This window comes from Mastigoproctus giganteus, chromosome 11, assembly GCF_048544385.1.
Source record: "Mastigoproctus giganteus isolate SK-2022 chromosome 11, ASM4854438v1, whole genome shotgun sequence".
Classification (NCBI taxonomy): Eukaryota; Metazoa; Arthropoda; class Arachnida; order Uropygi; family Thelyphonidae; genus Mastigoproctus; species Mastigoproctus giganteus.
In genome coordinates, this window is record NC_143585.1 from 155220601 (window position 1) to 155235590 (window position 14990).

A 14990-nucleotide genomic window follows, 5' to 3' on the forward strand; every position below is an offset into this window, starting at 1 on the left:
CGTAAGAAGAAGAAGTCATTTTAACCAGACTGCGCATTAGACATACACATCTCACACACTTTTACTTACTCACAAAAGCAAATCTTCCAGAATGTCTTCACTGTTCTTGTCAACTCACTGTAAAACATTTCCTTATATAATGTCCACAATACCACATGGCCCGACAATCAGCCTTCCATCTCCCTATAAATATTCAGGATTCCCTGACTATATCACAAATCCTAGGCGATAATTCCAACATTGAAAATATATTTACTTATTTAAAACTAATAGGATATTTTAGCCAGATAAACCATAATTAAGAAACATCAATGTCACTGTCACATAATACTAATAGATAGGCGCAATATGGCCAAATTTGCTTTTTGCGCCAAAAAAAAAAAAAAATCCAACAACAACCTGTACTATCTAGGACTATGCGGACACCTGCCAGAGTTTATCAGAAACTTCCTACACCATTACTCATTTCAAGTTATAGTCAACAACCAGTTACCTTTAAATTTTATCCAGGAAGAAGGAGTTCCATAAGGTTCAGTACTGAGTGCCACCCTATTTAACATAATAATGAACTTCATAACACAGAGTCTACCACAAACAGTGTCCACTACCCTGTATGCTGATGACTTCAGTATCTCCTGCCATTCGCCTAATATGCAAATGGTAGAAAGACAGCTGCAAGGTGCCATCAACAGAGTTGTAAAATGGTCACAAAACAATGGCTTTCGCCTCTCTCCCCGAAAGTCTGTTGGGGTACACTTCTGTAGGAAGCGTAACCTACATCCAGACCCAGAACTTCACCTAGAAATTGAAATGATCCTAGTGGTTTGCAGTGTCCGCTTTTTTCGTGTGGTTCTAGACCAAAAACTTACCTTCCTCAAACATATAAAACAGCTCTGGTTTACTTGTCTTAAGAAGCTAAACATCTTAAGAGTACTATCTGGCACATCATGGGGAGCCAGCCGTTACACACTACTGCATTTGTATCATGCATCAAAATGGTCACGTCTAGACTACCACTCTGTGGTCTACAGCTCTGCTAGACCAAGTGCCTTACCTTAGCTTGATCCCATTCACCACAGTTCTCTTTGTCTTGCACTAGGGGCATTCCATACATCACCATTTCAGAGCTTATATGCTGAAGCAACTGAAACCTCTTTACATCTACTTTACAGTACTGCATAGTTTAACAGATGCTTCTGTTAAACTATGCAGCAAAAGTCAAAGGGCAACTGGACAACCCTACTCGGAATGGACTTTTCTCTCCCAAATAGGAAAATCTTTACAGAGCCTACCCATTAACAGGCATATGCCTACATTCCCTGCTAAGTGATTGGCAAATTGACCTTAGCATGATACAGCCAGCCACTTTGCATACAGTTCCACCTTGGATGTATCACATACTGCTGTGCAACCTTTCACTCACATTGTTGGGGAAACATACCTTATCCCAGAAGAAAGTACTGCAAATTCATGCCGCATTGAGAACCCAGCACGCAGAGTACACACAAATCTACATAGACAGATCTAAAACTGCCACCCATGTTGGTGCAGCAGCAGCAGCAGTATTTCCCAACCTTACTATAGCCAATCTCAGAAAATATTTTGCACAGCGCTATCTACACAGACTCAATTAGTGCTGTCCAAGCTGTACAGCAGAATAAAAATCATCATAACCCCTTACTCATACACATTTGGAACACCATGACCAAGTTAAATAAGAACAAACAAACAAACAAATCCTCTTTTGTTGGATCCCTGGTCACATTGGAATTGTTGGAAATGCACGTGCTAACCTAGCTGCCAAAACTGCTACAGATCCTTTAGATCAGCCCCTTTAGCATACCACTCTCTGATTTCAAATTAATTATAAAGAAGCGAAGTGTTGAGCAATGGCAACATATCTGGCAAAATCAAGTTGGTAACAAACTGCTCTGTATAAAGAAAGATCTCAAGCCTTGGAAGTCGAGTACACGTGAGGAATACACATGAAGAAGTAGTACTAGCTCAACTACGAATAGGTCATATGCACCTGACTCATCTCTATCTTCTTTCAGGCACTGATCCACCATGGTGCACAGGGTGCAACACTCAGCTCACTGTTGAGCATGTACTTATTGATTGTCCCAAATACAATACTGATCGACAAGCTATGTTTACCTCATTTTCCATGACAAACAGCTCTTTCAGCATTTATGACCTCCTAGCAGACACGTCACTTGTAATTGAAATTTTTGGTTTCCTCAAACAGATAAGACTGTACAGTGCATTATAAAATTGAATAACATATATGTAGATATAACTATGTATTTAACATCACCTTATGGCCTTTGCTGCCCTTGCCCCATAAAGCCTACAAACAACAATGAATCATTGAAATATAACTATTGGAAGTATCTTATGTATATAATGTATTGAACACTCCCTTGTAAGTATATGATACCAAAATTATTTTATGCATGTATTTCTTTTGTGGCTAGCTGCTAATAACTAATCATATTAGTCAGAGGTTTTCCCCTTAACAGAGCCATGCTGTGATTGCCGTATAACTCCATCGTCAAGATGATCTTGGATTATTTCTGTCACCACAAGTATGAAGCTTTATATGTCTTTAAGTACTACCTTTGCTCTCCTCTTGTGAATAGAAGAGATCTATTTGCACATGTCCAGTCTTTAGGGACATTCTGCAAATCCAGTTCTTCATTATTATGACTAAAGATTTACTTACCTACTTTGCTAATTCTCCAATCCACCTAGCTGTTCACTTTATCTCTCAGAATCTTTTCTTTTCTTTAATCTTCCTTCCAATTATAATAAAATGATTTAGCTCCCAGTTAGAATTAGGTGTATTACTGGTGTCACCACCATACAAATATCTTTATAATTCTCATGTTGATCAGGATGCTCTGTAATTTAAAGACCTGCTGTATTTATTCTGATAATGATATTGATTATGATGTCAATATCATTATCAGAATAAATGGACCCCACAATAAATAATTTGTGTTTCTTTTATTTTCTGATAACACAATAATGGGAGAAAAATTTCTGGGAAATTTAATTTATTGTACTGAATTCTTATTCAACTTTAAAGGCAATATACTAATCTCTCAAATGTATGTGTTTTTTTTTTTTAATTCTTTTGTTATTAGATAATTAAAGACCTATGCCCACCAGTTGATCATACTTATGGACTGACAAAGGGATGGTATGCACTGGTTGATGGAACTCCAGGACGACCAGGAGATCAAGCCATTTTAATATCAACTGCTATTTCATTTACTCATTCACACTGTGCACTGAAATTCTGGTTTTCTTGTTCTTCTCGGAAATGTTTAAATGTCTATATTGAAACTGTGAATAAATTTTCAAATGAGACAGAGGTGATGTGGCAGGCCCCTTTAAGTAAGATATTTTTGACTTTTCTTTTATGATATTTATTATTATTTTGTTTTTACATTAAATTACTTTATATAAAAAAAAGGCCTGACTTAGCCGAGTGGTCAGGAGCGAGAATGCATAGCACGTGTTCCTTGAGTGGACTGGGGTTCAAGTGACTACTAAATACGATAAATATTTGTATCGACAATTTATTGTAAACTCTACTGACTTGGTTGTCATGCTGGAGTATAAACAGAAAATTTATTTTTATTTATTTTATTTATTTAAAGTTAAGATTTGTGTTAATATCAGTATTCAGTGGCAGACAAGTCGAACTGATTGTTTGCCTTGTCTGCCATTGAAATAAAATTTTTAAAAAATTCCGATGTCACGTAGGCATTGTTTTTTATTACCACTTTAAATACAAAATCAGCATTTGACATAAAAGTTAACATACATAATGAATCTCAGCTTACAATCTAGTATAGAAACAAACTCAAGGAAACTCATCCTACTGTCCTATTGAGTCAATTCTTTTTATGTGTGGGAGGCAGGGATACAATGATGATGGTGGTGATAGTAATTGACAGGAATTTAATTAGTATCATAAAATATGTGGTATTTTTTCTGAATTCATTAGGTTCTTGGGGGGGGGGATGCCATTTACTGGATCTGTTACTGCACTGGATCACATGCAGAATTAACTGCATTTTGTTAAAATTTATACTTATGGTTCAAAGTCTAACAATGAAGTGTGTGTATTTAGCAGTTTTTCTTCTCGTGTTCTTTATGTCACTTTCTACTGAACGTAGCAGATATATATTGCTAAATTATATATAATTAAACTTGCATAAGACGATATTCTCCCACTTTTCATCCAAAAAAAGCATAATATATATTGACATGCTGAGTGTTCTGTGAGCCTTGCTGCTAGCTTCTATTAGTTTTCCCTCATTAAAGCATATAAGAATGGAGCTGATATGTATGCAGGACCAACAGCAAATAATTTTATCTAATTTGCAAACCAAGATATGCTCTAGTTTAATTCTAAAAGTTGAATCAAAGATAGTCTGGGAGAAAATCCAGAAAATGAAAGGAAAGTATCCTTTAGTGTGATGGATACTTTCCTTTCACCCTTCAGTGATTCAAGAGCATAATGGATGTGCAATTGCAGAATCAAAGAATCAAACTGCAGTTGCAAATATTCCAGGGAAAATGTTTGCTAAAACCGCTGAAATAACATCATCCCACTTGGAGTTCCTGACCTTGTAATAGAAAAATAAAAATTATACTTTATATTTTCCCTTGGAAAACCCCTTTGCTGAAGAAGAACTAAGAGCAAAAATTCTATTGGAAGCAAGTACTGTCAGGCCAAATGAAACCCACTGTGAAATGATAAAGCTCTTTACAAAAACTGCATGGATCTTCTGATCAATAGAATCTTTCTTTGAAAGTCTCCAGATTCTGGCAAAAGTCAATCATCTTTGCCCTCTCAAGGCCAAAAAAGCATCCAAAAAATTAATGTAACTGACAGCCACCCTATATAACTCTCTTTGAAATCAGTTTATGCAAGGTCCTGAAAAGAATGGTCAGTACTTACTTTGTTTGGGATTTAGAGGCAAACAATCGCCTTTACAGCAAGTTAATTAATTTGGTTAATTAACTCAGCAGTGATAACACCCCCATTTGTGAAAACATCTTGGCAGGGCCCCTTGATGTGGGCACCTGTACACGGTGAGAGAAGCCCTACAGCCCACAGCCTAGGCTCCAGGTTACCATCATTGGAATCTGGCATGTTTGCCATATGCTGTGATCCATGGAAATTCAAAATGTGGGATCCTGGTGGTTGGGGAGAATAGCTTCAACACACCACTTTGGCCCTTGCTTCAATAAGATGGGCAGTCCTGGGATGGCTCACCCAGGATCAATTGGTTAGTGAGTTCACCTGCAAGTGTCAACCATGTCTATCCAATGACCCTACCCTCATGGTCTGAGGGAAGGGTTCAGGCTGGGGACAGTGTGGGTATGGTGTCTGGATAGTCCTGGCATCCCATTTGGGCTCTGTGGAAGGGTGGAGAGCCCTGGCACTGAACCAAAGTAAAAAAAAAAAAAAAATTTTAAATCATAAATCCTTATAATCTAAACTTTTCTTCCCCAATATGATCCCTATCACATAACAATGATGTTGATAATAATGCTACCACAGCAGCAAAAAAGATACAAACCAGGGGAGATATAAGGACCAGCATAAGCTGCTTTTTGATAACCTACTCCACTAGCAAAAAGCCCATAGCACAGATATCATGCATCTTTATACAGAAGGGAGTCAGACAGGATAAATTGGTTAAAATGGCTGTTCTAGTGACCTTTTAATTGGAGCCAAAAATGATAAGCATTTGGAACTTCTTCACTATCAGGAGAGTACTGATTACAGTTACTCTGCATAAAACACTAAATTTATCTAGTGGCAAGATATCTAAGTGGGATCTTATAGAAGTATCAGCAGAAGAAATCTCTTCTGAATTTAAGCCACAAAGAGTGACAGCTGTAAAAAGAATATTTTTGGATGGGGATGAGAATCTATTACTCACTAGAAATCTTTACTTTCAACTTGCCAATGTTACCAATCCATCACAGCTGGGTACCTACACATCCCAGTAAAGCCATAAGTACTGAGCCCCCCCCCACTTAAGAACCTCTTCTCCATTATTAATGTGGAGAAAAGTGTAAAAAATACACACTCACAAATGGCCTGTCATGGTGCTTTTGTGTGTGCTTGATGTAGTGGCATGTGATGCAAGAAAGCAAGTGTATGAGCTTATGCAGCATCAGCCAAAATTCCTCCATAACTTCTTATGGAGGCGCTAGATGACTCCTTAAATTTATTTAACCTATCAACTTCCACAACGACAGATGGAAGTTTGTTCAAGCAATTAACCATCCGCTGGCCAAAGGCAAATTTTTGCACATCTATTCTACATCTGTCTTTTCTTAATTTGAATTTATGCCCCCTTAGGTTTGTAATCTGAACAAGTGGAAGGATCCCATCAGAATTCAGCATGCTCAATCCATTCAAGGCCTTATACACCTCAATCAGATCATCGCGCAAGTGCCTAGTCTCCAGCCACTGCAATTTACAGAACTTAAGCCGCTCTTGGTAAGAGGATCCCTTCATTCCCCTCACCAATCTTGTTGCCCTTCTCTGTACACGCTCAAGCAAATCTACATCCTTCCTAAAATGAGGCCTCTAGACCTGTACGCAGTACTCAAGGCGTGGCCTGACCATTGCCTTATACAGAGGGACAATCACCTCTTTCTCCCTGCTAGCAAAATTCCTATATATCATTGACAAAACCCCATGACCTGCCCAGGCAGCCTGCCTGCATTGCTCAGAAAACTTCATATCTGACTGCACAATTACTCCCAGGTCTTTTTCATTTTCTACCACCTTAAGTGTAATACCACACGGTTGGTACATTTCTCTGGGGATACTTCTACCCATATGCAGTACTTTGCATTTGTCAAGGTTAAACTTCAGTTGCCACTTCTTAGCCCATCTGCCCAAATTATCTAGATCCTGTTGTGGTAGCACACTGCCATTACTGTCATTAATGCCAACCTTTGTATCATCTGCAAACTTCGACACTAAGTCTGATATACTTTCATCAATATCGTTGATAAATATACAAAACAACAGTGGACCCAACACCTAACCCTGAGGGACTCCACTAATAACATTAGTCCACATGTGGTACAAAGGACCATGAAATCATAGGATGTTCAGGTGACTACCAAGGAGAAAATGTATTCTCATGCTCTCGAATACCTGTGTATTCACGAGCATGCCAGCATGGAAGGAGGAAACAAAGATACATAAACTCAAAGCAGACCTGAATACAACAAAAAAAAAATATACCAACATATGCTGGGAAAATTGCAGGGAAGCATTCTATTGGGATGCAAACTGATATGACTGTTCTACCAAGAGAGTCTTTCACTCCCATTGCATGCTATTTATTGAGCTCAGAAAAGCCCACCCGAAAAACAGTCAGCTGCCACTCCCATATCCATACCCACTAGTGCTCCACCACTTCCAAAACAAAGGGGTAAAGAAAAGCAAAAAAAAAACTAGAAGAGCCACCTGCAATACAAGAAATAATGGATGTAGAAGTTATGGAGGTACTAGATGACTCAGTTCTGGAACTCTTTGCAATAGAAAAAGATGTTTGTTTGTTATTTGGTTTTTAGGAGCATTAGCAACTAAGGTCATATTGCTCCGGGATGTGCGGTGGTCATTCCCTGACTTTTCTGCATCCTCCGTATTTGGTGGTGATGGGCTCGAACCCCAGTCTAATCAAGAAGCGTGTGCTACGTACTGCTGCTCCTTCCCACCTGGCTACGGAGGCGCCTCATTGTAGAAAAAGAAGAAGAAGAAAGGGACACAGGCCAGCACCCTTTCTTTCCAAAGAAAGATAAACCCAGGACTGAGAAAACAAAGCCCACAGCCCTTTGGAAGCCGTTAGATGGACCCAGATGGACGTTAGATGGTGTCAATTTTATTTGATATGGGAAAAGCATATGATATGACTTGGAGATGTGGAAATTTAAAATATAACTATAATCTTGGTTTTAGAGGTCATTTGGCATTTTTTATTAGAATTTTTTTGTCAAACTGCTCACTCCAAAATCAAGTGAATCAATTCTATCTCAGCCTTTTTGAGAAAAGGAGGGAGTTCCCAAGGGTCGGTTCTAAGTGTTATGGGTTTTTTGCTATCAGAGTTAATTCTATTACTGAACAATGTCCTCCTACATTTGTCATTTGAATGAGCAACCATTCTAGTCACCACTTTTTTTTTTTTTAAATTGTAGCTTAAATAGCCCAAGCAGGGCTAGCATTACTATGTTTATGTACTTTTAACTTATAATAACACTAGCACTGAAATTGATAGACACTATGAAGATTTAAATGATTTTTTTTGTTTATAGCTTAATTTATTTATAAAACTCTACCATGTGATCTAATAATTATTGTAATGGCCATAAATTAGCATAGTTTTGAAAGATTAATTGAACAATGCTTTATTTTTTTAATAATAAACGTGAAAAGGATTTGAATATCATGAATGTTGCTAACAAGGGTTAGAAATGTGCATGGTATCCAAATTTTGCATTTTTCGTGTGTGCCAAATTTATATAATTTTTTTAAAAAAAAAATGCAACTGGAAGTGAATAATAGTATCCAATATACATATATTTTTAAAAATTGTTGTAAAAATATTTATGCTTATAGTTACCTGAAATATATATGCTTGCTTTAATTTTCATATGTTCAACAATTTTTTAAACTGGTAAATGAAAAAGGTTAATAGCATCATCTTTATGTTTTATAATTATGATTTTTTTTCTACAGAATTAAATTTTTGTGTTGTTGTGAAAACAAATAGTATAAAAACAGTATTTTTTAAATATTTATTTTTTTATTAAAAACTAAATAAATCCATACATAAATTTTTAAAAAAAATTAAATTTTTCCATCCAGAAATTAAAAGAATTCCTTGTCCCTGTCACCACTGCTGAATTAAATGTGCAAATTTTAAACAGCTCATGTATAGATATTTGTGCTTATCATGTATATAAATATTATTAAAAAAATTAAAATCATAATGCACATATTCAATATATACGATGTTCATAGAATTTCACATTACATATATTCGATAACATATTCTATTAGTTAATTCTGTTTTCAGTTTCATTTCAAATTTGGCACACTTCATAGCATGCAAATTTTTAAATTATGTATATTTCATCTAGCAAAGTAGCAGCCATCATGAGAGAATATTGGGTTTTGGGTTTCCATCTTTACTATGTGAAAAAAAATATCTTTCCTGTTGATATTCTTTAAACAGCTTCTTTAACCAGTGCCTCCATTAATTTTCCGGGAACAGAAGTTAAACTCACAGGTCTATAATTACTTGTGTCAGCCTTTGATCCTCCTTTGTGAAATGGGGTCACATTTGCACATCTCCAGTCCATGGATACCTCCCCTGAATCCAAGGAAGCTCTCATAATTATGGCTAACTGTTTGCTTACTTCCTTTGCTGCCTCCTTTAATATAACTGGATAGATCCCATCCACCCCAGGTGCCTTTCTTGTGTTTATCTTCAAAAATTTCTCCTCCACTTTACTCTCAGTTATTACAAGATTCTTTAGCTTACTGCCAGAGTTGAATACTCCTCTGGCAGTCTCCTCGCTGAATAACTCCTCATGTGTGAATGTCGATGCAAAATATTCATTTAGTTTGTACCTGAGCAGGATCATCAACAGTTGACCCATCGATATCAAGTGGACCAATCTGATTCATCCCCTTCCTTCTAGAGTTTACATAAGTAAAGAACTCTTTGCTGTTTTTCTTTGCATCCCTTGCCAAGGATTACTCGTAATCTGCCTTCCCCTGCCTAACCACCTTTATAACTTGGTTACAGATCAACTCGTATCTATCATAGGCTTCTGTGTCATGTGTTAATTTGTATGTATCCCATGCATTTTTCTTCTCTGCCATATGCCTCATTAGTTCATCTGACATCCATTTAGGCCTAAACCTTGAACAATATTTCTTAGTTGGTATGTAAAGCCTAGCAGCTTCCAAGATAAGTTCTTTGAATGCTTCCCATTTTGAATTTGCTGTTGGTAACATCATCAGTTGATCCCACTGTATAGAATTTAAATACTGTCTCAGTCCATCATAGTCGCCTTTACGAAAGCAATAACCCTTCCCTTTATCCCTAATGGTAGTTACCTCTTTGAGTAAATCCCACTTCAGAACACTGTGATCACTGCCACCTAGTGGTTCATTTATCTGCAGATTCTTAATGCATGAAGAATCACTACTGATAATCAAATCAATAGTATTACTCCCTCTAGTTGCCTCCCGAACATGCTGATGTAGAAAACAATCATCCAATAAATCCACAAAAGCCTTGCTAGTGTGTGAGTGACCAGCCCCCAAATTCCAGTCAATATCTGGGAAATTAAAATCCCCCATTATAAGACTCTCTGATTTACTGGCCCACTCTATTTCTCTGTAAAGGTTCTTATTATACTCATCAGAGTCATTATTCCTATAGCACACTCCTACTCTCAATTTTGATCTTCCAATGCTTATGTCACACCAAACTGACTCGACACTGCACTGTCCAGTGATGTCGACTGGCTTCACTTCCTTGGATTTTATGTGTTTCTTAACTAATAGCATAACCCCTCCTCCCTTCCTATCCAGTCTATCCTTTCTGTAGACGTTGTACTCCCCAAATTCCAGTTCTGCATTCCTTATATCTGTGTGACACAACATCTCTGAAATCCCAACAATATCTGCCTTTGATGTTTTGAGCAATACCTCAAATTTATTTACTAACCTCCTAGCATTGGTGTACACTCAAGTATACATGCACCTGCTCTTCCCCTTAGCCACCCTAACACAACCCACGTGTTTACTTGTACCCCCATGATTCCCAGCAGTCTCTGAAATATCCTGCATCTTATTTTCCAGGCTGCTGCTCATTCCAATAGAAGCAGTGCAAGAATCACTTTCTCCTCTGCCAGTGGCTACTGTTAATCTATTAGTCCTTGTTTCCCCCCAATCTAGCAGTTTTCCGACCCACCTAACACTGCCTCGATAGCATCAGCAAATATTCTTGCACCCTTTCTATTTAAGTGTATCTCATCCCTGTAGAAGAAGTCTCTCCTGTTAACAAGTACAGACCAGGCTGAAAAAAATTCTACCCCTTGAGCCCTGCACAATCTTTCCAGGGCCGAATTGATCGACAGGCTCTCATCATATACTCCCTCCTATCGTGTCTGGGCAGAATTGCAGAGACTTTCAAATTCAACCCTAATTCACAGCTTTTTTTCATCAGTGACCTGTACTTGTTAAATAATTCCGCCGGTCTCCTACTCTTAATATCATTAGTACCAACGTGTACAACTATATCACCTTTTGTGCTCTTAAAAGATGTTATCTGCTCTACAACATCATCAACCTTTGCCCCTGGCAGACATACATTGGTCCTGTTCCACCTATCCTTTTTACAAAGCATGTTTCCCGTTTCCCTGACAATAGAGTCACCAACAACTACTAGTTCCTTGGGGACCAGCGCATTCTGCCTTGGGGGTTGCCGCTGTGTTGCACGATGACCAAGTGCAAGCTCTGGCATTGGTGTGGGCAGCCGAGAGCTTGATGGGTCCCTCACTTGTAATCCTTCGAGGGCATCCACCCTGTCCTTCAAGCTCATATAGGCCCATAACAACGCTGAGTTGTCGCCTGATTTCCTTACACTCCTTGCATCGCACACATACAAAGACATCCCCCATGGCAGTATCATGTCCCATACCTGTCTGCTCCGCAAACATCAAGCAATTAGTGCATCTTAAAAGGCTGTGATTCAGAGGGCAACTGCCCCCCCTCAGTTCTCCCCTGAGCCACAGCATTCCCATTTAGCTTAAGCCTTTTGCTTTGCTGCTGTGGTTTGAGTCATGATTTCGATTTACTTTCAATAAAATTTCAATTTCAGTATAAAATTAAATCCTAAACTTGTATCCCAACACAGTTATAACGCTATATTTATGTTTCAGTAACGAGTGTTATCTACAAAATATTTATATTTCAGTAACGAGTGTTATCTATGAAATCTACGAGTGTTATCTACAAAATATTTATGTTTCAGTAACGAGTGTTATCTACGAAATATTTATGTTTCAGTAACGAGTGTTATCTACAAAATCCCTTTATATAACTTCCATATCAAGTTATGTATTAATTATTTATTTTTATTAATTATTTATGTTACGTAACCAAAGTGGTTATATGTATAGTTAAAAGTACAATTTAATTGCCAATGAAGTTTGACAAGATTAATAGATTTTACTGATTAATTTTCGCGTAACAATGGCAGCTATTTACGAATGGTAAACACGTGGATTTGATACCCTTTCCGATACTAAGTAATACCTACAATATCTCTATCTAAGTTACTTTAAACTTAAGTACCATAAATAGGAATATAAAGCTACTCTAGAAAATAAGTTAATATGTCAATTTAAACTAATAAAGCAGAAAATAAATCAGAAAAAAACTTCTCTGTTCCAAGAGTGGCAGAAAGGCACATCCGCACAGGCAAACCTCGACCTTCCTTGATGGTTTATGACAATCAGAAACTACAGTGGTCCAAGAACTGATCCTTGAGGAAATCCCATTTCTGACATTACACTTTTATAGAATATCCATTAATCACAACCTTATCCCTTCTTGCCTAGTAGTGTACCCTACAATCCATCTTAGACTCTTTGTAATCTCAACACGTTCCAGCTTATACAGTGACTGCTCACGAGAGACTGAATCAGATTCTAAAATCCAAATAAGCTAGGTTAAAATTGGTCCCTTCACCAGCTCATCAGTAGCTGTACCTAAATAACTTACTAGGTTAGTTAAATGTGGTTTTCCCTTAACAAAACCATGTTGTGTCCTTCAAATGACATTTCTATTTAAATATGCCTGGATTTCACTTTTGCTCATTACCTCTAAGATTTTCCTTACCACTGCAGTCAAACTAACCGGTATGTATTACCAACTTCACTTTAAAACCCCCTTTATCTATTGGAAAGTTGATGCTTCTTCAGTTCAAAGGAATCTCTCATAATAGAGACTCATAATTAATCTCAATATTTCAATCAATACACTCTCTGGCCTTCTCCCTCAGAATTGCTTGGTAGTTGTAGTAATCAAGGGTTTGAATTCATCTTTTATTGACAACACTCTTGACATTACTATAGACTAAGTATTCGTCTAGAGTTTACTACTTTGACACACCCTTTGAAGTTATTTAGGTTTCCCTAGCTTTATCTTCCCACTTATCTAAAACTTTGCTACCCCAGATCATTTTGCCACCATCGGCTGTTGTAACAACAAACACGAATTATTGAGATGTGTGCAAGCTTTACTTTGACCCATTTCATCAGATAAACACAGGGCTATTACCTACCTCCTACCAGCTGTTTCTCTCTGAACCCTTATGGTATCCTCAATGATTTTGCACCACCTGCATTCAAATGAATCCCATCCTTACAAAATATATTCATTCTGTCTACTAGTGTGGGCCACACTGATAAAAATTTCCCTCCTAGAGCCTGAACCCCCCCCCCCCAAGCCTTGAGTTAATCCACAAGGCTTTCAGCATATAATTGTGTCTGGGCAGAATTGCAGACACACACACACACATTCTGACCTAACTCAAGGCATTTTTTCAGCAAGGTCCTATATTTATCCAACAAATTATCAGGTCATGTTTGTCTTAATATCGTTAGTCCCCACATGAATGATAGTGTTCTCTTTATCTACCCCCCCTTTAAAATCTGACAGTCTGTTGGTAACTTCATCAGTTGTTGATGAAGTTACCTCCTAAAAGATACACCTTGGTTCTAGTCCAGTATCTTTATTGCAAAAAACGTTACTCGTTTCTCTGACAGTAGAATCACGGAAATGAGTAACGTTTAATAAGTAACATTTTATCTCCCAATAAAACTAAATCTCCTTCAACCAGGGCAAATATAATTACTTATATTTAATCACATCGACAGTAAACAGTATTCTCTGTGTTGATTACTTTAAGTATATTTTGTCACATACAATATTGAGAGTCATAAAAAAGCAACTGCAAAAGCCATTTAGCTTCTTGTTTCCTAGACATCAGTTAACAGGATTCAGATTTTCATCAGAAATGATAGTCTTTGTACATCTCTATCACAAATAATATTTTCATATTAATTCACAGTTAAAGCATGGATAACATCATTCCATTTATATTGGAAGCTAAATTCCTAGGTGTTATTTTTTATTTATTTATTATTTTTTTGAAATAAAGTTGGCTCTCCTACAATGTAACCATCAGCTAAGCACAGAGACTGTAAAATGACATTATCCATGAGCTGTCCATAACATTGTGGCGGATGTTGATCACTGCACCTTGTTACAATGTGCTTGACTTCTCTAAACAAGATTATGGTTCCCAGTTGTACTTCTGAAATAATGCATTTCATTGGCTAGCTCCAATTCACCATCTTGTTTCCTGCATTTCCCCCACAACATTTTTTACATCCCCCCTCCCAAAAGCAAGAAGAATGTACAAAACTTTTATATAATTTTACTTTTATATTCCTTCATTCTTCAGCAGAATAACTATTAGGCAAACTGTGATTATTTGCAAATAAGAATTGCCTAGAAAGTGTGGCCGGAACACCTAAAATGTTAGATTTAAATCAAGCAACATTCTAGGTTGAAAATAGAAACAAGATGTGCAGAAAACTTCAAATTACAAAGTTGGTGTGGGTCTTCCATTAATGGTCTCTCCCTGTAATACTTTGAACTAGTCAAAAGAAGTAATTTTAGAATGGGACTTCATCAATGTCTCCGAAGGAGAAATCAAAATGAATGAGAAGAAAACACATCACAGCTATCAGGAGAATTAAGGTAAGTAGAGATAGGACAGATGACCCAAAATGTCATCTTCATTTAGCACTCCCAACCCGCCTATATCAGTCAATGCCAGATATTTACATAT

At 37.2% G+C, this 14990-nt stretch overlaps 1 protein-coding gene across 1 annotated transcript in view; it reads left to right on the forward strand.

The window, feature by feature from the left end:
- The window catches only part of LOC150078523 (MAM and LDL-receptor class A domain-containing protein 2-like), a 765548-nt gene that overhangs the window by 277555 nt on the left and 473003 nt on the right, over positions 1–14990 (forward strand). Inside the window, exon 14 of the mRNA XM_090384594.1 lies at positions 3150–3402. Within this exon, the coding sequence (XP_090240720.1) occupies positions 3150–3402 (253 nt within the window). The remainder of the gene's footprint in view (positions 1–3149; positions 3403–14990) is intronic.